Source organism: Hypanus sabinus, chromosome 16 (assembly GCF_030144855.1).
Source record: "Hypanus sabinus isolate sHypSab1 chromosome 16, sHypSab1.hap1, whole genome shotgun sequence".
Lineage (NCBI taxonomy): Eukaryota > Metazoa > Chordata > Chondrichthyes > Myliobatiformes > Dasyatidae > Hypanus > Hypanus sabinus.
This window is the reverse complement of record NC_082721.1, coordinates 68,706,898-68,731,502: the sequence shown is the minus strand read 5'-3', so window position 1 is coordinate 68,731,502 and position 24,605 is coordinate 68,706,898. Positions and strand designations below refer to the sequence as shown.

The following is a 24,605-nucleotide window of genomic DNA, read 5'->3' as shown; positions in this document are numbered from 1 at the left end:
GACTTTTTTCCATAGATGCTGCCTGGCCTGCTGAGTTCCTCCAGCATTTTGTGTGTGACACTTTGGATTTCCAGCATCTGCAGATATTCTTGTGTTCTTTGTAAAGGTGTCTCACTCCGCCCAGCTCTTATCTACTTACCAATCAGTGATAGGATGTCCTCAGGGAGCTTTCTCACAGCTGCAGGCCTGCTTCGAGAACACAGACCGGAATGCATGATTTGAGAACTGACCTGGAGGAATACACCACCACAGTCGCGCACTATGTCAGGTACTGAGTCACCAACAATAAAACATTCAGGTACTCCCGAATCGGAAGCCATGGAAAAGAAGAGTCCAGGATCTACTCAGGGCTCAGGGTGCTGCTTCCAGATCCGGCGACACTGCAGCACAAAGCGAAGCCAGGTTTAATTCTTAAAAGAAAAATTAAAAGTGCCAAGTGCAGATACAAACAGCAGATAGAGACCCACTTTAAAAATAGCCACCAACCCCCAACGCATGTGGAAAGGCGTTAGGTCCACCACTGACTCTAAAGGAAAGATCTCAGTCAGATGTGGAAGGCTTTTGACAAGAAGCCCCACGAGAGGTTAACAATCAAATTACAGGAGGCAGTTTCAGCATAAGGTGCTCGAATGAGTGCGGAATTGTCACAGAAACAGAATCTTGGTGAGTTACGGTGAGTAGATCATTGTCGTGGGTAGAAGATGATCAAAGTGGGGTTCCGCAGGGATCAGTTTTGTGCCTGTTGCTATTGTTAATTTACATTAATGACTTGGATAAGCACGTAACAAATGAACTTGCTAAGTTCGCCCATGACAGAAAATCACGGGGAGGTGCTGATAGCATTTGGGTAGCAGAATCGATTCAATTACATCTAACCAAAGTCCAGATGTGGGCAGATAAATGGCAGGTGAAATTTAATGTACGTAAATGTAAGATATTACATACAGGAAGGAGAAATATTAGATATAAATATACAATGGGAGTCTTGAGGGAGAAAGTGGAATTTGGGCATCCTGGTAGACCTCTCACTGTTAACATCTAGATAATGCACAGAAGCATTTAGGAAGGCTAATAGAATGTTGGGCTATATAATGTGTTCAGTGGAGTTCAAGTCTAGAGATGTTCTCCTTAAGTTCTATAATGCTCTTGTGAAGCCACTCCTTGAGTACTCTGTACAATACAGGCCCCCATATTGTGTGACAGATATGAAGACATTGGAGAGAGTTCAGAGAAGGGTGACTAGACTCATTCCAGAGTCTGCAAGGTATGAGCTATGAAGAAGGATTGAAAAAGAAATAAATATTTTTAGCCTGAGTGTACCTAGAATGAGAGGAAATATGATTGGAGTGTGCAAAATCATTAAAGGTGTGAGTAAGGTGGGTGCCAACTGTCACTTCAAAATTAACCCATCATTAAGGATATGGGGCCATACTAACCATCTGCATGACAGTGTGGTACACTAGTGGCGAGAAATCGACCAAAAAGCACCGCAATGAGGGATCAGGACTGCACAGTATATCACTGAGACACAACTACCAGAATGGAAACCATCCACAACTCACAATGTCTATGGCAGGCTCACAAATTCATGAAGAACTCGTCCCACCCCAGTAATCACCTGTTCGACCTCCTAGCATCCAGCAGGAGATACAGAAACATCTCTGTACGGACATCCAGACTGAGAAACAGCTTTCTCCCCAAGGCTGCATGCAACTGAACTATGCCCCCCACCCATAGACCATAAGGAATATGGACAATCTCCAAGTACAACACATGGGCATAATTCTTGATGCTATTTAATATGAATCATTGTATTTTATAACATGGGCATGTGCAGCGCTTGAATGGGGCAGGTACTGTTTCTTTTAATTTTAGAGCTGTTTGTTTATAATTCAGTTCTGACTTACATGTCACTCTAAATAACTCCGGTTATTTCAAATGCAGCCATTGTGTTTTTAGTAATTGAACTGCCAATGTGTTGTTTTGCGCAGAGTGGACATCACCGCAATCTCGTTGTCCTCAGCCATGCCAAGCTTCATTTGAACTTACTTTCACTTCAGGCTCTAGAACCGGCATGGATAACATCCCCCACATCGACGCAGGACCAACTCCACAACCTTTAGCTTACTTACAACTGATGCTCTCAGTTTTACTTACTTTTTTAAATCTATTATTCAAACAATGTGTCATTTTTTGCACATTGGATGTTCATCAGTCTTTGTTATGTGTAGTTTTTCCATAAATTTATTATATTTCTTTATTTTCCTGTAAATGTCTGCAAGAAAATGAATCTCAGGGTTCTGTGGCATACGGTGACATAGGCATAGACACACTTTGATAATAATGTATTTACTTTGACTTTGAACTCTCCCTGGAACTTCAACAACTGATAAACACACTCCAAGAACAAATAAACCTTCATCTCAGCCCGAAATGTTGACTGTCTACTTCCCTCTACAGATGCTCCTCAACCTGCTGAGTTCCTCCAGTAGTTTGTGTTCTACCTCGGGTTCCAGCATCTGCAATTCCCTGTATCATCAAGATACTGCTGGGACTAAATCCTCGGGAAAAAGAAACTACAGGTTTCCCCTACAATCCCAAGATACAGAGTTCCTGTGAAACTGTTTGTAAACCAAAATGTCGTAAAGCGAAGAAGCAATTACCATCAATTTATATGGGAAAAATTTTTGAACGTTCCCAGACCCAAAAAATAACCTACCAAATCATACCAAATAACACATAAAACCTAAAATAACACTAACATATAATAAAAGCAGGAATTATATGATAAATATACACCCTATATAAAGTAGAAATATTGCAGGTATGGTGGAGTTTCAACTTATCAAAATCGGAAAGACAGTGAACCAAAATCAATTTGGAGAAAAAAAAATCGCCATGTACACGCATGTGCACGTACACGTATACGTACACATACGCTTACGCACATACACGTATGCGCTAACAACTGCCCGCACAAGGCTTCACAGTCATTGTAGTCTTTCTCAGGGTAAACACACGTATAAAGCGGGTGTCTGTTTTCATAGAAGTGAAAATCCTCTTTGGTTAGCGAAAACAGGTACTAATTTAGGTCTTTCGTAACAGCGAGTTGTCATAAAGCGAAGGTTAGAAAGACGGGGGACACCTGTATCAGGATTAAGCGAAAACCTGCAGATGCTGGAAACCCAAAGCAAAGCACACACACAAAATGATGGAGGAATTCAACAGGACAAACAGCACCTATGGACAAGAGCAAACAGCCGGCCTTTTTGGGCCAAGACCCTTCTTCAGGGAAATATTCAGCAACATGTATGACCAACGTGTATGAGGTCATCCTAGAATGGTTGATCAGATTAACTGCCCGGGTAAGAAACTTTTAGGATGGTGCGAAGATTTTGTTTTAACAGTGGTGTAGTGCTTTCCAGTGGGAGCTTTTGGAAAAGGTAGTTTGCTGGCTTGGTAGAGTCTGTAACGAGACTGCTTCCTCATTCCGGATTCATACAAGTCCTGCAGTGGTGGTAGACTGCAGACCTGACAGTTCGCTGCCGTTTTCACACACTGCACCAAACCAGACAGTAATGGCTGACGTGAGGATGCTCTCGATGGTGGCAGTGTAGAATTGCACCCGTACAAGAGGGAATTTTACCAACTGCCACAAAGAGTTAAACAAGGCGTTGAAAGAATTCTCTTGGTATTTTCCTTGCAAGTTATTGCTTTAGTTTTCAAGAATCTTACGTGAGGGATTAAGGTTTTTTCAATAATCGCAGAATGTTATCACTAGACGATTGGCTTTGAAAGGCAGAGCCACGAAGCATGGACATGGGTAATGGTGGAATGACCAGTGGGGTAGGTTTACGCAACAAAAACTCAAAACGTGCCCAGAGTGGAAAGCCTGGGCAGATTAAGATCAGACGAGTTATTATAATTGTCATAGTTACTGTCCTAATACTGGCAATAGCACTTTCATGCATCATGAACATCGCCATGGCGACAAGAGTCTGCAGATGCTGGGATCTGGAGCAAAAAGAAGCTATCAACACATCAAAAGATTAGTGAGAGCAATTTATTCCAGTATTTTCCAATTCGGGATCACATCCAATTGTTGATGCCAGGAATGCTGTCGATCAGTGTTTGGGTAATGACATGCGGTGATTATATTTTTAAAATCTCAAACCAATGCATTGATAATGTGAAGTAACTGCTGAAGGAACTCAGAATGTCAGGCAGCATCTGAGGAGGCAAAGGGACAGTCGGCATTTCAGGTCAAGACCCTGCATGAGGAATGTAGGAGGGGAGACAGCCAGCATAAAGATCTGAGGATTACTGGATTTTCCAATACTCATGATTTAATTTTGTTTATCACCTATACATCGAAACATACAGTAATACGTACGTCTTTTGCATTAACAACCGACTCACCTGAGGATGCGCTGGGGGAGCTTGTGTCGCCACACATTCCTGCGCCCACAATGCTCAGCAGAACAGAAGAAATGACAAAGCAACAGCAAAACAAGCCCGATTCTGTCCTCCCACTCATGCACAGATGCAGTCATTTAACCCCTGGACAAGCCTCCAGTGGACCCAGGCCTACAGACACTGGGCTGTGACCTTCCAGGTGTACATCCTAGGACTCGGTCTCAAACTCTAGACTGGCTGATGACAGGATTCTGAACACTAGGCCTCAAACTCCAGACTCATCAATTCACAAACCCAGACCTCGGACCTCATTCCTCCAACCCCCCCCCCCCCCCCCATCGACAACTCACTGACCTGGGGAATCCCTCATCCACTCTCTGCTGGTCCAACATCCAACCACAGATGCCCCACGTCCATGTTGCTGGCCTCCAAAGGCGGAGTGGAGTTTTATAGCCCGGCCTGACCTCTAACTCCCCCACATTATTGTTCCTAAACCCTAATCTGACCCCTAACTCCCATTATTACCAACTGAGAAACAAAAAAAAAATTGAAAGGCAACTAAATCTGAGCTGCAACTCAGTGTACTAATTGAATCCAGGAAAATACCTTGGTCTTGCTGCATTAAAAATTGAAAGGGAAATGGAAGTAGGCTTCACTCTGTGTGGCTACATTTTCAAAATCTGATCAGATAAATTTCATGCCATTAACAAGAGAGTGCTGCTGTCCGAGTTTTCTTGGATGAAAACTAACCTATTATTGATTTTCTGGTTTCTGACATGAAAAGATAGCACAGGGGAGGTTACAATAGCCAAACTCCTCCACTACCTCAAACTGACGTGCGTGCATACATGGTGAAGGCCAATGTACAATTGTTGCTGTGAACAGGAAGAAAGATGATATATTATCCTTTCTAACATAAGGATACATGTAGAGGAATGTCTTTCTGCACTTGTACAGAGCTCTGGAGAGACTCAGCAACAGCCACCAGCGAAGGATAGTAAAAGCTTCCAAGAGGGTCATCAGGGCCCCCCTTGTGTGACGTTTACCAGGAGTGGTGTTTGTACACAAAGGGCCTGAAGTATTACTGAGGATCCTTACCACCCATCCCACAATCTCCTTCACTCACTACGAGGGACAGGAGCATCAGGATCAAGACTGCCAGGCTGGCCAAGAGCCTCGTCCCTCAGGCTGCGAGACTAACGAATACCCAGCCAGCATCAGTGCCTTGTCACAAGGACAATGAACAGCTTGCTGTACTGTTTACCAATGCTGCACATTTCACACCTATTCTGAATTATACTTAACTCAGTTATGGTAATACTTTATATATGGTGTGTGACCAATGTATTGTGGGTGCACTGTGGTCCAGAGAAACATTGTCTCATTTGGTTATATCTGTATCTATTTACCTATATCTATATCTATCTCTTTACACACGCACATACACACTTCTTCTTCGGTTGCCCATCGAAATCTGATGACGACGCCCACTCCTTTAACGGTGAGATCTTTGATGACTATACAGACCTATCCTGGACCCACAAGTTCTACTGCAGGTGGGACATGTACATGTGCTAGTGGTGGTGGTAGTGATGGCAACCATGGCTGCATTTCTCCTGGCTCTCTTCTGCTGTCTTCTGGTTGCTCTTTCCATCTCCAGAATACAAACCCCATCCCTACACAGCTGTCGCCAAGCGATACGGTCAGCAGCAATATCCTCCAGGTCCTCAGGTCTGATCTTGCACTTCCTTAAAGCATTCTTCATCTGATCCTTATGGCACTTCTTCAGCCCTCCAGCTGAGTGTCGACCGTGATGCAGCTGGCCGTGTAACACTCTGCGGGGCAGCTGACGTGGGGGCATCCTTATCACGTGCCCCAGCCACTGACGCTGGGTGGTCATGGCCTCAATACACACACACACATTCACACACACACACACACACACACACATTCACACACACACACACACACACACACACACACACACACACACACACACACACACACACACACACACACACACACACTCACACACACACACACACAGAAACACACACACACACACACACACACACACACACACACACACACACACACACACACCAGTAAACTTGAATGTGAATTTGAACAGGGACACCTGGGTGGTGGATAAGCAACTCCCAGCTTTCTCACTGATCCAACAGATTGCCCTGTTCAGGCACCACCACCCCAGTTCCTTTGCTGCATCAGCGCTGTGATTAGCGTACAAGCCACATCTTGCTGGAACCAAGCCCTTCAATACAAAGCACTCTTGCCAAATCAGGCACAGTGCCAACGCTACTGGCTTCACAGCAAGTCCTGAATCGGGAAAATGGAACGGCTTCATTTAAATTTTGACCTCCTTGCCACCTGATCTTGTGGTGAACTACATATACCTGTCTGGACACGCCCCCCGCTGACTGCTCCTGTGGCTCCTCCCACAGACCCCAGTATAAAGGCGATCAAGGCCTGAGCCCGGCCTCTCAGTCTCCAGGATGTAGTATGGTGGTCACTCACTGCTGGTTCTTTCTTCCAGTCAATAAAAGCTGATATCTCACCTTTACATCTCAGAGTGAGTTATTGATGGTGCATCAGATCTATTTCTATTTTCTTCCTTACAACAAAGAAGAGGTAATTTGATCCATCAAATTTATGCCAGTTCAGTCCTATTCCCCACCAATTTTCCCAGTAACCTGCTCTCCCCAATCTGCTCAACACAGCAGTTAGTGTAATGCTGCTACAGTGCCAGAAACCCAGGTTCAGTTCTGCCGCTGTCCAGGAGGAGTTTGTGCATTCTTCCCTGACCATGTGGGTTTCTTCCAGGTGCTCCAGTTCTCTCCCACATTCCAAAGATGTACGTGTGAGTAGGTTATTGGCCACGGGGGTGTCATTGGGCGGAGCAAGCTTGTGAGCTGTTACGGTGCTGTTTCTCTAAATAATTAAATTTAAATTGTCCTACCCATTTGAACTATGAGTAATTTACAGTGGTTAATTGATCTACTCAGCCTGCACGCCTTTGGGAGGAGGGAGGACAGAAACCAGCACAGTCACAAGAAGAGCATGCAAACTCCACAGACATCAGGCTGGAAGCGGAGCCTCTGGGGCTGCGGCTCTACCCACGGCACTGCTGTGCCTCCCCGGGAGTGGAATCCTCCTCCATACAGGAAACAAGTTCCTCCACCCTCCCTGCACAAACGGCAGGCTTTGTGTGTCTAAGAGTGACTCAGCCCCAGATTCACACACAGCCAATAATTCAATACGGGCAGTGAACAATTTGCTTTCTGGGTGTATCTGTGGGGCTCCATTGATTTTACCGAATTGCACCAACATTAGTATTATCCAAAATATTTAAAATGCCTCTCATAGTGGCCTGTGTGCTCTGGGCTCATAACAACTGTTAAACACAGCATTCACCACCCAAGAACTTCAGCAGAATGGTGGGGCAGGCTGCAGGGATCGGGTGACACTCTCTCTACCAGTTAATACTACATCCTGGGGGAGAATGAAACACAGGGTAGAGTGACTGGATTACTGAACCGTCTGCGCCTACAGTACTTTTACTCTAGTCGGCAAGGTCCACTATAGACGAGAAACCTAAAATTGGAAAGCTGTTCGGATGTTTGTGGTGGCGGAGTGACCTAGGCCTGACCCTGACCCTGACAGAGCGCAGACGCTCCGTGATCAGGTAAGTTTTCCCACCCCGAGTGCACTCGTTTCCTCCTACATCCAGGGATGTTGGGTTAATCCGCTGCTGTGAATTGCTGAGAAAGGAGGATTAGGGATGGAAGGGCATTGTGAGAGAGCATGGTGTAGGGGTCAGCATTGCCCTGAGGGGCCAGACAACTCCTTTCTATGTTGTAGGGAAATATGAGCACCTGACCACAAGATATATCCTGCAACCACCATTTCCTATTTTCACACTCTTTCCTCCAGTTCCCCCTCCGCACTCACTCCAGGGTCCAGAACTCTGCACTTTAAGACACATCAGAATGATCTCCCCATCCTGAACTCCACGTGCAACACAGAAGATTTGCCGAGCCACTCTAAGTAATGTCTTTCAGAGAAGAATTAAAAGGAGGCCCCATTTACTTACTTCCACTCCCTCTCAAATGGCCATCGTCTCCCCTATGCCTCCCACCCACCTACCGTCCTCTCTCTGCCACTACCTCCGAACAATAGCAGCCCCTTCCCAATTCATGCTCAACTCCTCCTTGAGAGACAGAAAGAAAAGGCGAAAAGGATCGAGCGTGTAGAGCACGTACCCATATCTGAAGTTTTACCCTCTTCTCGTTTCGGTACACTGTCTTCACCTTGAAGTCGATGCCGACAGTGCTGACGAAGGCAGACGTGAAGGAGTCGTCCGCATACCGGAAGAGAAACGAGGTCTTGCCCACGCTGCTGTTCCCGATGATCAGCAGCTTGAACATGTAGTCGAAGTTCTGGTCTGCTGCATCCTTCTGCACCTGTCTGGTGTCGTTCGCAGAGGCCATCTGCAACGGGAAAAGGAAACGGCTCAGACCACGCCATCAGGCAGTAGGCCTGCACTGCGAAAGGGGCCACACTCTCTGCCAAGCCGTAATCACTAAAAGTATGGCTGCAAGACACCAAAACCGGCTGAGAGTTGTCATGAAACTACCACGAGAGATTTGGGAGGAAAGAGACTGGAATTTTTTTTAAATTTAGAGATACAGCACAGGCTCAAGGAGTCCGCAACACCCAAATGCACCCACGTGACCAATTAACCTACTAACCTGGATACCTTTGGAATGTGGGAGGAAACCAGAACACCCAGAGGAAACCCTTGCAGTCACAGGCAGAACATACAAACTTCCTATAGCCAGTGGGGGAGAGTTGAACCTGAGTCACTGGCACTGTTATAGCATTACACTGCCGAGCTGCCCCTTTCCCAAATGGAGTTAGTCAGGTGTACCGAGGTACAGTGACAAGCTTGTCTTACGTACTGTTCATACAGATCGAATCATTACACGGTGCATTGAGGTAGAGCAACTTTAAAAATTTAACAAATGCAGAGTAAAGTGCAAAAACTTCAGAGAAAGTGCAGCGAAGATGGACAATAAGGTGCGAGTTCATAACAAGGTAGGGTGCGAGGTCAGGAGTCCATCTTCCCACCCTAGGGAACCATTCAATAGCATTATAACAATGGGATGGATGTTGTCTTTGAGTCTGCGGTCTAAGGGTCTGAATCCTGTATAATAACTCTACAAAGATTTCACAAGGGCATTGCTGAAAGAGGAAATGTGAGTGTCATTGACACTTTGCAAGAGAACATCGGCTTTGACAGTACAATGAAAGCAAGATTCTCTCTTCCTTCCCCCCCCCCCCCACCCCATCCCCCAACCTCCACCAATCAGGCAGAAGATATGATAGGGAGCGCGTGCTGCCGGGCTGAAGGACAGCTTCATTGGAAGACTATTGAACCGACTTCTTAAATGTTCTCAAACAAACGAAATCTGCAGATGCTACAAATCCACGCAACGCACACAAAATGCTGGAGGAACTCAGCAGGCCAGGCAGCACCTATGGAGAGTAGAGTCGACGTTTCGGGCCGAGACCCTTCAGCAGGACTAGAGGAGAAAGAGATGAGGAGTAGATTTAAAAGGTGAGGGAGAAGCACAAGGTGACAAGTGAAACCAGGAGGGGGAGGGGTGAAGTGAAAAGCTGAGGAGTTGATTGGTGGGAGAGATACAGGGCTGGGGAAGGGGAGGATGGCTGAAGGATGGCTGGCTGGCTGAAGACCAGAGCGGGGTGTCCAGGAAGAGGAGGAGGGCTGAAGATCCAGAGCAGGCACAAGACCACCCTCCCGCTTTTCTTTCTTCCATGACCTTCAGCCCTCTACGATTAGACTCTCCCTTCTCCAGACCTGTGACTCTCTCACTGATCAACCTCCCAGCTCTTCATATCCCTCCCCCTCCTGGTTTCACCTGTCACCTTGTGTTTCTCTCTCCCCTCTCCCCACCTCTTAAATCTACTCCCCATCTTTTTTTCTCCAGTCCTGCTGAAGAGTGTCGGCCCGAAACGCCGTCTGTACTCTTTTCCATAGATGCTGCCTGGCCTGCTGAGTTCCTCCGGTATTTTGTGTGTGTTTCTTAAACGGTCAGATCGACTCTGGGCTCAGGTAGTTTTCTTTGGAACAAAATACGCTAGCACAGCAGTTAGCATGACGCCATTACAGCACCAGTGACCTGGGTTCAATTCCACTGCTGCCTGTAAGGAGTTTGTACATTCTCCCCATGACCGCGTGAGTTTCCTCCGGGTGCTCCAGTTCCCTCCCACATCCCAAAGGCCTATGGGTGAGTAGATTATTTGGTCACATGGGTGTAATTCGATGGTGTGGGCTCGTTGGATCAGAAGAGCCTCCTATTGTGTCTCTAAACAAAATTAGAATGTAGCTAAAAGGAGATTTAACTGAGATGCATAAAATTACCAAAGGATAAGACAGGGGATACTGACCTTAATTGAAAGATCAGTGATTCAGGGGGATAAACTTAAGAATTAGATTTCAGGAAAGAGTTATTTCACTCAATGAGTGATGGGAAACTGGAACTCAGCATCTGAAGGGGTAAAGAGATGGAAATCTTTGCCCCGTTGTCTCTTGCAGCTGTGCCCCACAGTGGTCAGCATTGAACCTCAGTCACCAGACAGGTGAGGAGCTATGTCTCTGTGTCACCTGAGGGCAGGGGTTCCCAACCATCATTAGGCAAAGGACCCCTACCCTTAACCATACACATCAGGTTGGGAAGCCCTGCCCACGAGTCTCGGAGTTGAGAAGGTTATGGGGAGATGTAGTGAAGGTGCTCAAAGCCTCGCCACGAAACAGGAGAGACCGGTCACGCCGTGGATGCAGATTCGAGTGACTGTAGGAAATACTATCAGGCCTAGAGAATAATTAAAAAGCAGTGGGCTACTGTACCCAACAAATTATCAGTTGAAGAGACGGTGAAGCAGAAGACAGAAAAACAGACCATTCTGCCCACCCTTTCCATGCTAGCCATCAACCCCTCTGCACCATCTAGCAAAGCAGACAAAATCTACCAGAAAAAAGGACATGTCATAAAACACAAACGATTTAGCAGATACTGGAAATCCAGAGCAATACACACAAAAAGCTAGGGGAACTCAGCAGATCAGGCAGCATCTATGGCAGGGGCTCCACAGGGGACTATCCTGTCTCCCTTTCTCTTCACCATCTACACCTCGGACTTCAACTACAGCATAGAGTCTTGCCATCTTCAGAAGCTTTCTGATGACTCTACCATAGTTGGATGCATCAGCAAGGGAGATGAGGCTGAGTACAGGGCTACAGTGGGCAACTTTGTCACTTGGTGTGAGCAGAATCATCTGCAGCTTAATGTGAAAAAGACTAAGGAGCTGGTGATGGACCTGAGGAGGGCTAAGGCACCGGTGACCCCTGTTTCCATCCAAGGGGTCAGTGTGGACATGGTGGAGGATTACAAATACCTGGGGATACGAATTGACAATAAACTGGACTGGTCAAAGAACACTGAGGCTGTCTACAATGAAGGGTCAGAGCTGTCTCTACTTCTTGAGACTGAGGTCCTTTAACATCTGCCGGACGATGCTGAGGACGTTCTACGAGTCTGTGGTGGCCAGTGCAATCATGTTTGCTGTTGTGTGCTGGGGCAGCAGGCTGAGGGTAGCAGACACCAACAGAATCAACAAACTCATTCGTAAGGCCAGTGATGTTGTGGGGGTGGAACTGGACTCTCTGATGGTGGTGTCTGAAAAGAGGATGCTGTCTAAGTTGCATGCCATCTTGGACAATGTCTCCCATCCACTCTATAATGTACTGGTTAGGCACAGGAGTACATTCAGCCAGAGACTCATTCCACCGAGATGCAACACTGAGTGTCATAGGAAGTCATTCCTGCTTGTGGCCATAAAACTTTACAATTCCTCCGTTGGAGTGTCTGACACCCTAAGCCTGGTCCTGGACTTATTTCCTCTTGGCATAATTTACTTCTTATTATTTAATTATTTGTGGTTTTATATTGCTATATTTCTACACTATTCTTGGTTGGTGCGACTTTAACGAAACCCAATTTCCCTCGGGATCAATAAAGTATGTCTGTCTGTCTGTCTGTAAACTGTTGCAGTCTTGGGCTGAGACTCATTAGAATTGGAAAGGAAGGGGTAAAAAGCCAGAATAGAAAGAAAGTGGGGGGTTGGTGGGGGGAGGAGGTACAAGCTGGCAGGTGATAGGCGAGACCAGGTAAGGGGGAAGGTATTTGGGTGTTGGGAGGGGGTGGATGAAGTGAGAAGCTGGGAGGTGATAGGTGTGTGTAGTGTGTAGGCCTCCGTTAGTCTCGATAGACCATGGATTTCTGCCTTGGAAAGTTTCCAGGGTGCAAGCCCAGGCAAGGTTTTTTTTATGGAAGACCAGCAATTGCCCAAGCTGCAAGTCTCCCCCCTCCACACCACCGATGTTGTCCAAGGGAAGGGCATTAGGACCCATACAGCTTGGTTAAGTGCATTGCTCAAGGACACACACGCTGCCTCAGCCAAGGCTCGAACTAGCGACCTTCAGATCACTAGATGAATGTCTTAATCACTTGGCCACGCACCAACATAGTGGAAGAGGTAAAAAGCTGAAGAAGATGAATCAGATAGGAGAGGACAATTGGCCAAGGAAGAAAGGGAAGAGGGGCACCAGAGGGAGGTGGTGGGTAACAAAGAAGAGAAGGGGTAAGAGGGGAGCCAGAACGGGGAATGGAAAAAGAGAAAGTAGGAGACGAGTTACCAGAAGTTAGAGAAATCACTGTTCATGACATTAAGTTGGAGTCTACCTAAACAGGGTATGAGGTGTTTCTCCTCCAGCCTGAGAGTAGCCTTGTCATGGAAGCTATGGACCAACACACTGGACTGGGAATGAGAAGCAGAATTAAAATGGATGGTTCAGCAAAATCCCGCCCATGGATAGAGTGAATGTGCTTGATGAAGCTGTTCCCCAGTCTACATCAGATCTGATGTAGAGGAAGCTGCCCTGGGAGCACCAGATACAGTAAAAAGACTTTTGTCTGTGTCAGCTCTGCTGGGGTTCTGATTCAGGGTTTCAGGCTGAAACCTCGCTCACTGAAATTCCTCTCACAGATGCTGCTCGGTTCCCTGAGCCCCTCCAGGACTCCAGATTCCAGCAACTGCAGTCCCAGATGTTTACCCATCTTGCATTTCTGAAGGAACCTCCAACTGAAAGAATAACACAAGAGCGAAGACTTCCAGAGGCTCTGGGATGACAGACCTAGCGTGAACACAATGTACCACGTGGCCTCCTGTGCCACCTGGTTCCAGGACTCCATTACTGTTCCCACTCTGAGCTCACAGCGCTCTAACATCCCACTCACAAACACAGAGCCTCAGGGCGGTAAGGTCATGGGGAGAATGGGGTTGGGGAAAAATTTTATCATGACTGAATGGAACAGCAGATGTGACAAGCTGAATGTCCAAACATTGTTCCTTTATCGTATAAAACCATAAGACATAGGAGCAGGATTAGACCATTCAACCCATCAAGCCTGCTCTGCCATTCCATCATGGCCGATTTATTATCCTCCCCATAACCTTTGACACCCTTACTAATCAAGAGCTCATCAACCTCCACTTTAAACTTACCCAATGATTTGGTCCCCACAGCGGTCTGCGGCAATAAATTCTGCAGATTCATCACCCTCTAGCTAAAGAAATTCTTCCTCCTCTCTCTTCTAAAGGGATATCTTTGTAATCTGAGGCGGTGCCCTCTGGCCATGTAGGAAACAACCTGTCCGTGTCTTTCAATATTCAACAGGTTTCAATGAGATTCCCCCTCATTCACTTAAACTCCAGTGAATACAGGCCCAGAGCCGCCAAAGTTAACTCATTAGTTAACCCTTTCATTCCTAGAATTCTACTTGTGAACCTCCTTGGACCCTCTCCAAAAGCACCACATCCTCTCTGAGTACTGTGGCCCTAAACTGCTCACAGTACTCAATGTTGTCTGATCAACGCCTCAACACCTCATGAAAACCCTTTGTTGTAAGTATAAATTGGCTCTCTCTCCAGGAAGGAAAAAGCAGCCTCACTTTCTCCTGCTTTCAGAAAAGAGGAATGAATTCCTGATTCAAGCAGCCCACTAGAATATTGAACTAACACCAAAAAGCCACAGGAACTCAGCAGTCCCAGTGGGGGAAAAGGAACAGTCAATGTTTTGATCCGAGACTCTTCATCAGAACTGGAAAAGAAGGGGGCATAAGCCAGAACAAAAGGATAGGGGAAGGGGGAAAAGCATGAGCTGACAGGGGATAGGTGAGAGAGGGAAGGTAGGAGACCTTTCCCTCTTACCTGGATTCATTCGTTTCTCCTTCCCCAGCCTCCTACCTGCCCTGTTACACCTGTCTCAAAGTCAGCAAAACCAAAAAGCTGATTATCAACTTTTGAAGGAGGATACTGGAAGTCCATGAGCCAGTCCTCATTAGGGTATTGGAGGCAGAGAGGGCCAGTAACTATAAATACCTTGGCTTTATCATATCCGAGGATCTGTCCTGGGACCAGCACACGTAACATTACAAAGAAGCACCTCTACTTTCTTAGAAGTTTGCACAGATTTGCCATGTCATCCAAATCTATGGATGCAGAGTGGAGTATGCCAACTGGTTGAATCATTCTCTGGTACGGAAACACCAAGAATGGAAAAGCTTTCAAAAAGTACTTTACTTGATACAGCCCACTGCATCACAGGAAACGCCCTCCCCACCATTTGAGCAATCTACAACAAGTGCTGCCACAAGAAACCAACATCCATCAAGAATGCCCACCATCCAGGAAATGCCCTCTTCTCTCACTATGACTATTGGGAAGGAGGAACAGGAACCTTGGAGTGCACACCACCAGGATCAGGAACAGTTACTACTCTTCAATCAGGCTCCTAAAGCAGTGAGGATAACTTCACTCACCTCAACTCTGAACTGATTCCACAACCTATGGATTCCAATTTCAAGGACTATACAACTCATGTTCTCAGTATTTTTTATTTTTTGTATTTGTACAGTTTGTCATCTTTTGCACATTGGTTCTTTGTCCGTCTTGGTGTGTAGATTTTCTTTGATTCCATTGTAATTTTCTTTTCTACTGCAAGAAAATAAATCTCAAGGTACTATGTGGTGAACTATATTTAATAAGATAATACATTAATTTTGAACTTTGTTCCCTTCTCTCCAATAGTTGCTTCCTGACCAGTTGAGTTCCTCCAGCATTTTACGTGTCGCACCAGACTGCAGGCATCTGCAGTCTCTTTTGTCTCTTTGGACTACTGACCCAGACACTCACCCAGGACTGAGTCGCTTGGAATAACACATGGGTTTTACCTGGAGAGATTTCTGAGGCCTTTGATCATGTGGGCTGCAGTTGCTGATACCTGGGCTGTAGAGAACTGGTTTGATACCCTGCAGTAGCACAGGCTCCCAGCCAGCTGGCTCACTTCACCATCTGCAGAGTCTAGAGAAAGCCTGATTCAAGAGTTTTTCTGGCAAAAGCCACACTGCATCACTGCAGTCGCAGTCACAGTGGCCAACACTAGAAATAAAGTCCATCCTCCTACCACTGATGCCAACTCTGTCACAGACCCCTCAACTATGCCCCCAAGAGGGAACATGCCGATTGAGGATGTAAACTTTCTAAAAGCTTCATTCCAATTACCGGCACTTGAAATTATTTTCGAATGCTACGTTTGTGATTGGCAGAAAACTTAATCCATTATTGGGACGGGCAATTCAGCACCAACCATTCATCAAAGTAGATGAAACTTGAAGGCAGGGAGTTAGTGTAAGGGGTGAGAGATTTAGAGGGGGTCTGAGGGGAATCTTTATCACCCAGAGTGGTGAGTACCGAGAACAGACTGCCTGAGAGAGAGGCAGAGCCATTGACAGCTTTTAAGAAATGTCTAGACAAATACTTGAATTGTCTACATGTAGAAGTCTGTGGACCAGATGGTGGAAGATAGGATTAATACAGATAGATGCAATAGTTTGGTATGGATTTGGTTAATAGTCTGTTTCCGGACCCTACAAATCGAGGCTTGACAGATTACAGTCACGAAAACAGACCCTTCTGCCCAACCCATCCATTCTGACCTTCACAACTAGCCATACCATTTAGCAAACCAGGCAATACCTATCAGATAAAATTTTTGCATTTCTATATCAAAAAAAATCTCCTGTTAGAGCTCAGGAGGTCAAGTAGCATCTGTTGTGGGAAAGGAATTGCTAGCATGTCCTTGTCGTGACTGCATCAATATGCTGGGCCCAGGACAGATCCTCTAAATTGTTGATGCCAAGGAACTTGAAGCTGCTCACCCTTTCGCTTCCAACCCCCTCAATGACGGCTGGTGTGTGACTCAGGGGGACTTAAGAAACTCTTAGATAGGCACATAGACGAAAGAAAAGTGGAAGGCTATGTGGAAGAGAAGGGTTAGATTGAATGTAGATTAAGTTAAAAGGTCATCACAATATCATGGAATGAAAGATCCAAGACATTTTCAAGGAGCAGTGCCTCAGAGGGAATGTCCTGGGTGGTGGGGGTCCACCATTAAGGACCCCCAACACCCAGGACATATCCTCTTCTTATTGTTACCATCAGGTAGGAGGTACAGAAGCCTGAAGGCACACACTCAATGAATCAAGAACAGCTACTTCCTCTCTACCATCCGATTTCTGAACAGACATTGAACCCATGAACACGACCTCACTACTTCTTTTATTTCTGTTTTTGCACTAGTTAATTTAATTATTTTAAATATTTTACATACTATTTTACCTGCACACTGTAATTCATGGGTTTTTTTCTATATTATCTTTTATTGCTTCGTACTACTGCTTCTGCTAAATTAACAACTTTTACGATACATGCCGGTGATGTTGTTACAAATGAGGAGCAACTCTGATGGGCAGAAGGGTACAGAATCGCCAATGCCCCCCCTTGGAGAATCGCAAATCGCTACTATTCCGATGCTGTTATCAGAGGAAATGAGAAAGATAATCAGCTCATACAAATTTATGAGAAAGGGGCACAGCACAGGTTGGAATGTCTCCTATTGACAAAGAGAGAGATTACTGCTATTGTCTCTTGGAGAAGGAATCGTGTATTGAGTACTGTACTATTCATTGAAACCCCTCAGGGGGCAACCAGAGTGGTCTGGTTGAGGGATTGCATCATCCCAACCATATTGACATCTGAGACCCCGTGAGTGGGGATAAAAGACGGGTCTGGGGAACACCCCTCAGACGCACCAGGAGAGACGCTACGAGACCGGTGGGGGCTTGTGTGTGTGTCCACCCTTGCCTGGGTGACGAGTCCTCCACGGAACGGTCTAGCTAAAGGACGGATATGGATCAAGATCGTAAAAGGAAAGTCGGCAAGTTACTCCCTCTCTCTCTCCCCAACAATTGCCACACGGTGATCAGCAACGACTGCAGCCTGTGTGAACTAAACTGAACTTTATATTTCCATCGGACAATTCATAATCCCCTAGACAACGATAGAGCTTATTTCTTATTGATTATTATTATACCCACACTTTTAGGTTTAGTATTGATGACATATTATCTGTATATTTGCATTGATATTATTTTTGTGTATTTTTACTAATAAATACTGTTAAAAATAGTATCATCAGACTTCAACGGATACTTCTATCTTTGCTGGTAAGATACCCAGTTACGGGGTTCGTAACAATGTTAAACCTGATTCTGTGCTGTGTTCCATTCCCCCCACCCACAGATGCTGCTGAGTTCCTCCAGTATTTTGTTTGTTGTTCCAGATTCCCGCATCTGCAGTCTCTCATGTCTCACTCTTGCCATCTCTCTGGCACCTTTCACATCCCATTCAGTGCCTAGTGGCCATGATTTAATATTATTTAAAGTGTAGGTGCTATTGCAAAGTGGGAAACAAGACAGCCAACTCTCCCGAGACCAGCAATGGAAGAGCAAGGCCTATAGGGGGATTAAGTCCCTCCGAGTGGTCAGAGACCTCAGCTGAACACCCCACACAAAGCAGTGTGCAGCTCTTCCCCAGTACTGCTTTGGAGGCTGAGTGTGTTTCAGCCACAGTCTCTCAGAGACAAGAATGTTTCTCACTGACCCATCAGCTGTGGCTCAGTGCGCTTCTTCTATCTTTAAAAAGCATTTAAATTTGATGAATGGTCCTTGGACAAATCCCAAAAATTGAAAAAGCAGACTGCTGTGGAAATACAATTTCAGTGCATTGTTTCTCTAAGGCAGTGCTGTGTTTGCTGTGCTGACGCAATATTTGCACTGTACAATACATTTTACTTACTTTCACTTCCTGCCACCTCAATTAATGATCAGATCACCTGATGGCTCCAAGAAAACCGCAAGGCAAAAGAAGAAGATGCTTGACATCCTCTTTTCTGATGCCAAGGGCATGACTCTAGGAATCCTGGGGTACGCCAATGGCACAACCTCACAAACATCCATGTGAAGAGGCCTGGATAAGTTAACTGAAGAGGAGGACCTCTTCCCATTTTGGTTTGATACCCCACCTTGTTTTCTTTTCCCAATTCCATTCCTGAAGTCCCCTCCAGACCCCTCAGGGTCCCTGCTGTCCCTTCAAGCCTAGTATCCACATGCACCCACCATTTTTGTAGTAGACCGTAAGATGCAGGAGTAGAATTAGGCCCATCGACTCTGCTCTGCCATTTCATCATGTTACTAATTAATTAACCAATGATAATCTCTGTTGAAAATTACAAAGGCATGCAGGAGTTTAAAAAAAGATTGTCACCAATTTGTGCACACTTTGTCAAAAAGATTTGCACACACACTGACTGAAGGGGATTTGCCCGACTTCCTACGTGGATGTCTATTCCACATTGCAACCCCAACCACAACCCCCCCCCAAATCCAAGATTTACATTTCAGAGTCAGAATCAGATATATTATCAGTGACACAGTCATAAATTTGTTGATTTGTGGCAGCAGCGGTATAATTCAATGCATAACAAAGAGAGCATCGTGAGAGAGTGCTCAATTACTTACTGAGATACAGAGTGGAATCGGCCCGTCTCACCTCGCCAGCCAGCAGACCCCAATTTAACCCTAGCCTAATCCTGATGGTCCACATCAAATGTTGGTGTGGATCATAAACACAAGATGCTGGAAATCCAGAGCAACACACATAACGTGCTGGGTGAGGGAAACAGAACACAGTGGAGGAACTCAGCAGTGCTGAGTACTGCCAGCGTATTGTCTGTGCTGGAGTCGGGTAGACCACTTGTCCAATCCAACCCTACACCATCCTAGGGATTTCTTCACGGGACAAACAACACCCGTCCCCAAACCCTCATGTCAGCTACCGATTCCTACCACTAGTTGGCAGCACATCTTCCCTCTGTGCAGCTTATCCTCCAGCCAATCAGAACATTCAGAGGTGGTGTCGCCCAGATTCTCAGGGACTGGTGCTGTGGTGTTGCGGGATGTGGGGAAAATCAAGCGGCATATTCTAACTGGGAAGTTTAGCAAAATAATGATTCCATTCGCACAGAAGATTCACAGGTGGACAGTCAAGAATCTGTAGGCTTTCGCTCTCAGGATAATGGGCTGAACATTTAGAATTGGGATGAGGAGAAATTTGATCGTGCTTTGTAAATCTTCAGAATTTTGTTTTACCTCAGAGCGATATCAAAGGGAGAGGCTGAATGATCTTCAGAACCCTGGACAAATCAGATGATGCACAATCAGGCTTGACCCTACCAGTCGTGATAGTGTTCTCAAGGGACTACAGTGACCACTTCTGTCCTATGCGTATTTTGTACCACAAACGGAAGCATCACTTCCAGACCGGATTATTCACAACCCAGTCAGCCTCCCTACTCCACAATTCAACAAAATGAACAAAGAAGAAGTGTTCAGAATTAAAATAAAAACTATCCTACATTGCTTCTTGTGAGGAACAGCTCACATTCAGCCTGTGTGGCCTCCAACCTGACAGCATGAACATCAATTTCTCTAATATTGGTCATTTCTCCCTCTTTTTCCATTCCCCATTCTGACTCTGCCCTTATCCCATCTCTCCTTACCTGCCTATCACCTCCCTCTGGTGCCCTGCTCCTTCCCATTCTCCCATGATCCTCTGTCCCCTCCTATTAGATTCTTCCTTCTTCAGCTCTTGACCTCTTCCACCTATCACCACCCAGCTTCTCAATTCATTCCCCCTCCCCCCTATCTCCTTCTCCCTCACCTGGTTTCACCTATCACCTGCCACCATGAACTCCTTCCCCTCCTCCACCATCTTGTTCTGGCTTCTTCTCCCTTCTTTCCCATCACGAGGATAGGCCTTGGCCCAAGTTGCGTCCTCTCCATGGATGCTGCCTGGCCTGCATTTTCAGCATTTTGTGTGTGTTACTCTGGGTTTAGTTTGTGTCAGTGCACCATGGAGTTCACAAACTTCCACCGAGAGAACATGTTGCCATGTACGTGGGAGAGTCTGCTTCCTGACATAATTCACAGGGAGGATCACTGGCAGAATTTTGCTGGCAACAGCAGATACACCACACAAAATACAGGCAGAAGCAACAGCCAACATCTCCATCCGCACTTGCTTAGCACTTTAGATTAATTCTAAAGAGGTGAGAACACTCGGTGGCTTTCAGGAAATGTTGAGATCCTGCTAGCGACCAGCGGTGGTGCAGTCTATGCACGGCCCATGCAGCAGCGAGGGGTGTGGTCACTCAGAGCTGCATACCTTATGTGCACTCAGTGGCTACTTGACTAGATACGCATGCTTGTTAACGCAACTATTCCAATCAGCCAATCACGTTGCAGCAACTCGATGCATAAAAGCATGCAGGCATGGTCCAGAAGTTCAGTTGTTGTTCAGACCAAACATCAGATGGCAAAGAAATATGATCTGAGTGACTTTGACTGTGGAGTGATTGTTGGTGCCAGATAGGGAGGTTTGAGTATCTCAGCAATAGCTGATCTTCTGGGATTTTCACACACAACGGTCTCTAAAGTTTATAGAGAATGTGCAAAAAACAAAAAAAAAAATCTACTGTGTGGTAGTTCTGTGGGCAAAGACTCCTTGCCAATGAGAGAGGTGGCCAGGCTGTTTCAAGCTGACAGCTGACAGGTTTCAAGCAACAGTAACTCAAATAATTATGCTACAACAGTGGTGTGCAAAAAAGCACCTCTAAATGCACAACACGTCAGACCTGAAGTGAGGCAGCAGGAAACCACAAACATACACTCAGTGGCCACGTTATTACGTACAGGAGCAACATCAAACCATACGGTGAAAAGCTTCATTTGTGTTAGCAACCGACACACCCAAGAACGTGCTGGGCGCAGCCCGCAAATGTCAGGAGCATAGCATGCCCTCCACACACAGCATAATAACACAAACAGCAACAGCAATGACATTCATCAAGCAGCATTGCTGACACGATTTATCATGGGACCTTGCTGCGTAAAGTAGCCACTACGTTTCCTGCGAAACAACAATCACCATGCCTCAGAACTGAACGGGCATAGAGTGTCAACATAGGAACATAGGAAAAGGCCCTTGTCCATAATGTCATGCTGAACTAACTAAATAAGCAATTAAACACCCATCTAAACTAATCCCTTCTGACTACACAATGTCCACATCCCTCTATTCTCTTCATATTCATGCGCCTATTTAAGAACCTCTTATGTGCCTCTATCTTATTTTCCTCCCTCCCAGCCCATACCACGCATACACCTCCCTTACCTAATAAAGTGGCCACTGAGTGTATGCTTGTAGCCTTCTGTTGCTCCAGTCCATCCAGTTCGAGGTGTGACATGTTATATATTCTGAAATGCTCTCTGCACACCACAGTTGTAACGTGCGGTTATTTGAGTTACTGTCACCTTCCTGTCAGCTTGAACCAGTCTGGCCATTCTCCTCTGACCTCCCTCTCTAACAAGGCATTTTCACTCACTGAACTACTGCTCACTCAATATTGCTTCTTTTTTTTAATACACCATTCTCTACAAACTCTTGAGGTTTTGTGCACAACAATCCCAGGAGATCAGTAGTCTCCGAGATACCCAGAAACTCAAATCATTCTGTCTGGCAACAACAATCACTCCACGGTCAAAGTCACTTCAATCACATTTCTTCCCCATTCTGATGTTTGACCTGAGCCTCTTGACCATGTCTGCATGCTTTTATGCATTGGGTTGCTGTCACATGATTGGTTGATTAGATATTTGCATTGACAAGGTGAACCTTATAAATATTGTGTCCTTCATTAGGTAAAAATAACCAGGGCACAACATTATTAAATGGAAGTTAACACTGAACCAAGATATCAGGACAGGCTGAAACCTGGCAAAAGAGGAACGCCTCAGAACTGGAGCACATAACTCCATCTTCAACAAGTTGCAACATGATGGTGACCATCCCAATGGAGGTGTCGCCTGTTCCAGACCGTGTTATCCAGACTCTGCCATGTCTCCGTACTGAGTCCCGTTTCTCAAAATGGCCACCATGACTATAAGGTATATTGATAGGGAAGGTTTAGGAGGATATGGATTAGCCCAAGTGGGCACCTTGGTCATCATGATGTGTTGGGCAGAAGGGCCTGCTTCTATGTTGTATTACTCGATGAACGTGCTGGCTTATAATTAAGGAAGGAGCCTACATTAAACCACGCATTGAAGTACACACTGTGTAGTAAAATTATAAGAGCATTGGGTGATCTGGGACTCACCCCAAAGCAGACGATGTTCCCATAGTGTCATAATGACATCAACGTGCACAGGCTTCATGTGAGCGAACAGTGGCCCTCGTTTTTACCTCTTGAGGAGCAAATCAAAGGGTTGTGGCTGGGGCCTCAGTGTGCTGTCTCTGTCCACTTGCGCCAGTCTTCATTACTACACAGTTATTACATCAATTTGTGGTTTAATGCAGGCTCCTTGCACAATTACACGCCAGCATTTTATAATTATCGAGCCATCGAATAATACAACACAGAAGCAGTCCCTTTGGCCCAACTCATTCATGCTGACCACTTAAGAACATTCATTTTTCAAAACCTTTCAAGAGAAATGGACTCAGAAAGCTCTGCTCCAAAGCCAAACAGCATTGAAACAGTCAAAAACGCGGTGGGGAAGGTTGCTACGGGTCAGTCTGTGGAACTAAATTTCAGAGCAATGAATAAAGAATTGGCTAACCTTCCAGCTTGAGGGACCAATTGTCACGAGCTTCAGGCACACCAGGGGTTCCCAACCTTTTTTATGACATGGACCAATACCATTAAGCAAGGGGTCTGTGGACTCCAGGTAAGGAACCTCTAAGATCAATTTTTAACATCAAAACTTCAGTCAACTGCTCTAAAGGCAAATAAGTCACCTAATGAATACGCATAGCTCATTTCCGAGATAATAATACAGCACCTTCAGTTCTTTAGAAGCACAAGAGGTTCTCTAGATGCTGGGACTCCTGAGCAACACACACTTCAAAGCTTTGCCTCCCCTCTTCCCACTAACTCATTCCGGCTTCTGCCCCGTCCTTTCCAGTTAAGATGAAGGGCCTCGGCCCAAAACGTCGGCTGTACTCTTTTCCCAGATGCTGCCTGACCTGCTGAGCTCCTCCCGCGTTTTGCGTGGGTTACTCGGACTTCCAGCATCTGCAGATTTCCTCTTGTCCGTGAGATGCACTGTTTGCCTCAGATCAGAGGGGGCTGAGCCTGGCAACTGCCGACAGGAGTCGCCGTACTTCCAGTGCCAACATAGCATGCCCACAACTCATTAACCCTAACTGTACACCTTTGGAATGTGGAAGGAAATCAGAACACCATGAGGAATTCCACACAGCTAACAAATTCCTTACAGACAGCAGCAGGAGTTAAATCCTGTCTGGTGATTATTGGCACTGTAATAGTGTGATGTTACTTTTTTATTAATACCCAACAAATTCTAATTGACCTTAAACAGAATTACGCTGTGGCATAATATTTTTATCGTGAAGCTAGCAAGCCTAAAGAGTGCTAGAAGTGCTGCAAGTTCAAGGGGAATAGAGGAACGGGCAGATTGAAGGGAAGTGCAGAAATCAGCACACAGAGAACCAGGCACTATGCCATCCGACAGCGGATTATCAGAGTTTTCCTGTACGGCTGCAGG

At 45.8% G+C, this 24,605-nt stretch overlaps 1 protein-coding gene across 2 annotated transcripts in view; it reads right to left on the bottom strand.

Annotated features, from left to right (window-relative positions):
- rab3da (RAB3D, member RAS oncogene family, a) overlaps nt 1-24,605 on the bottom strand; it is a 70,309-nt gene that overhangs the window by 38,314 nt on the left and 7,390 nt on the right. Inside the window, exons 1-2 of one of the 2 annotated variants that reach the window (XM_059992050.1) lie at nt 15,399-15,561; nt 8,697-8,924 (exon numbers count right to left, since the gene is read on the bottom strand). In XM_059992050.1, the coding sequence (XP_059848033.1) occupies nt 8,697-8,924; nt 15,399-15,458 (288 nt within the window). In that variant the 5' untranslated portion in view covers nt 15,459-15,561. Of the gene's footprint in view, nt 1-8,696; nt 8,925-15,398; nt 15,562-24,605 lie in introns of those variants that run through there. The other variant, XM_059992052.1, reaches the window with a different exon arrangement.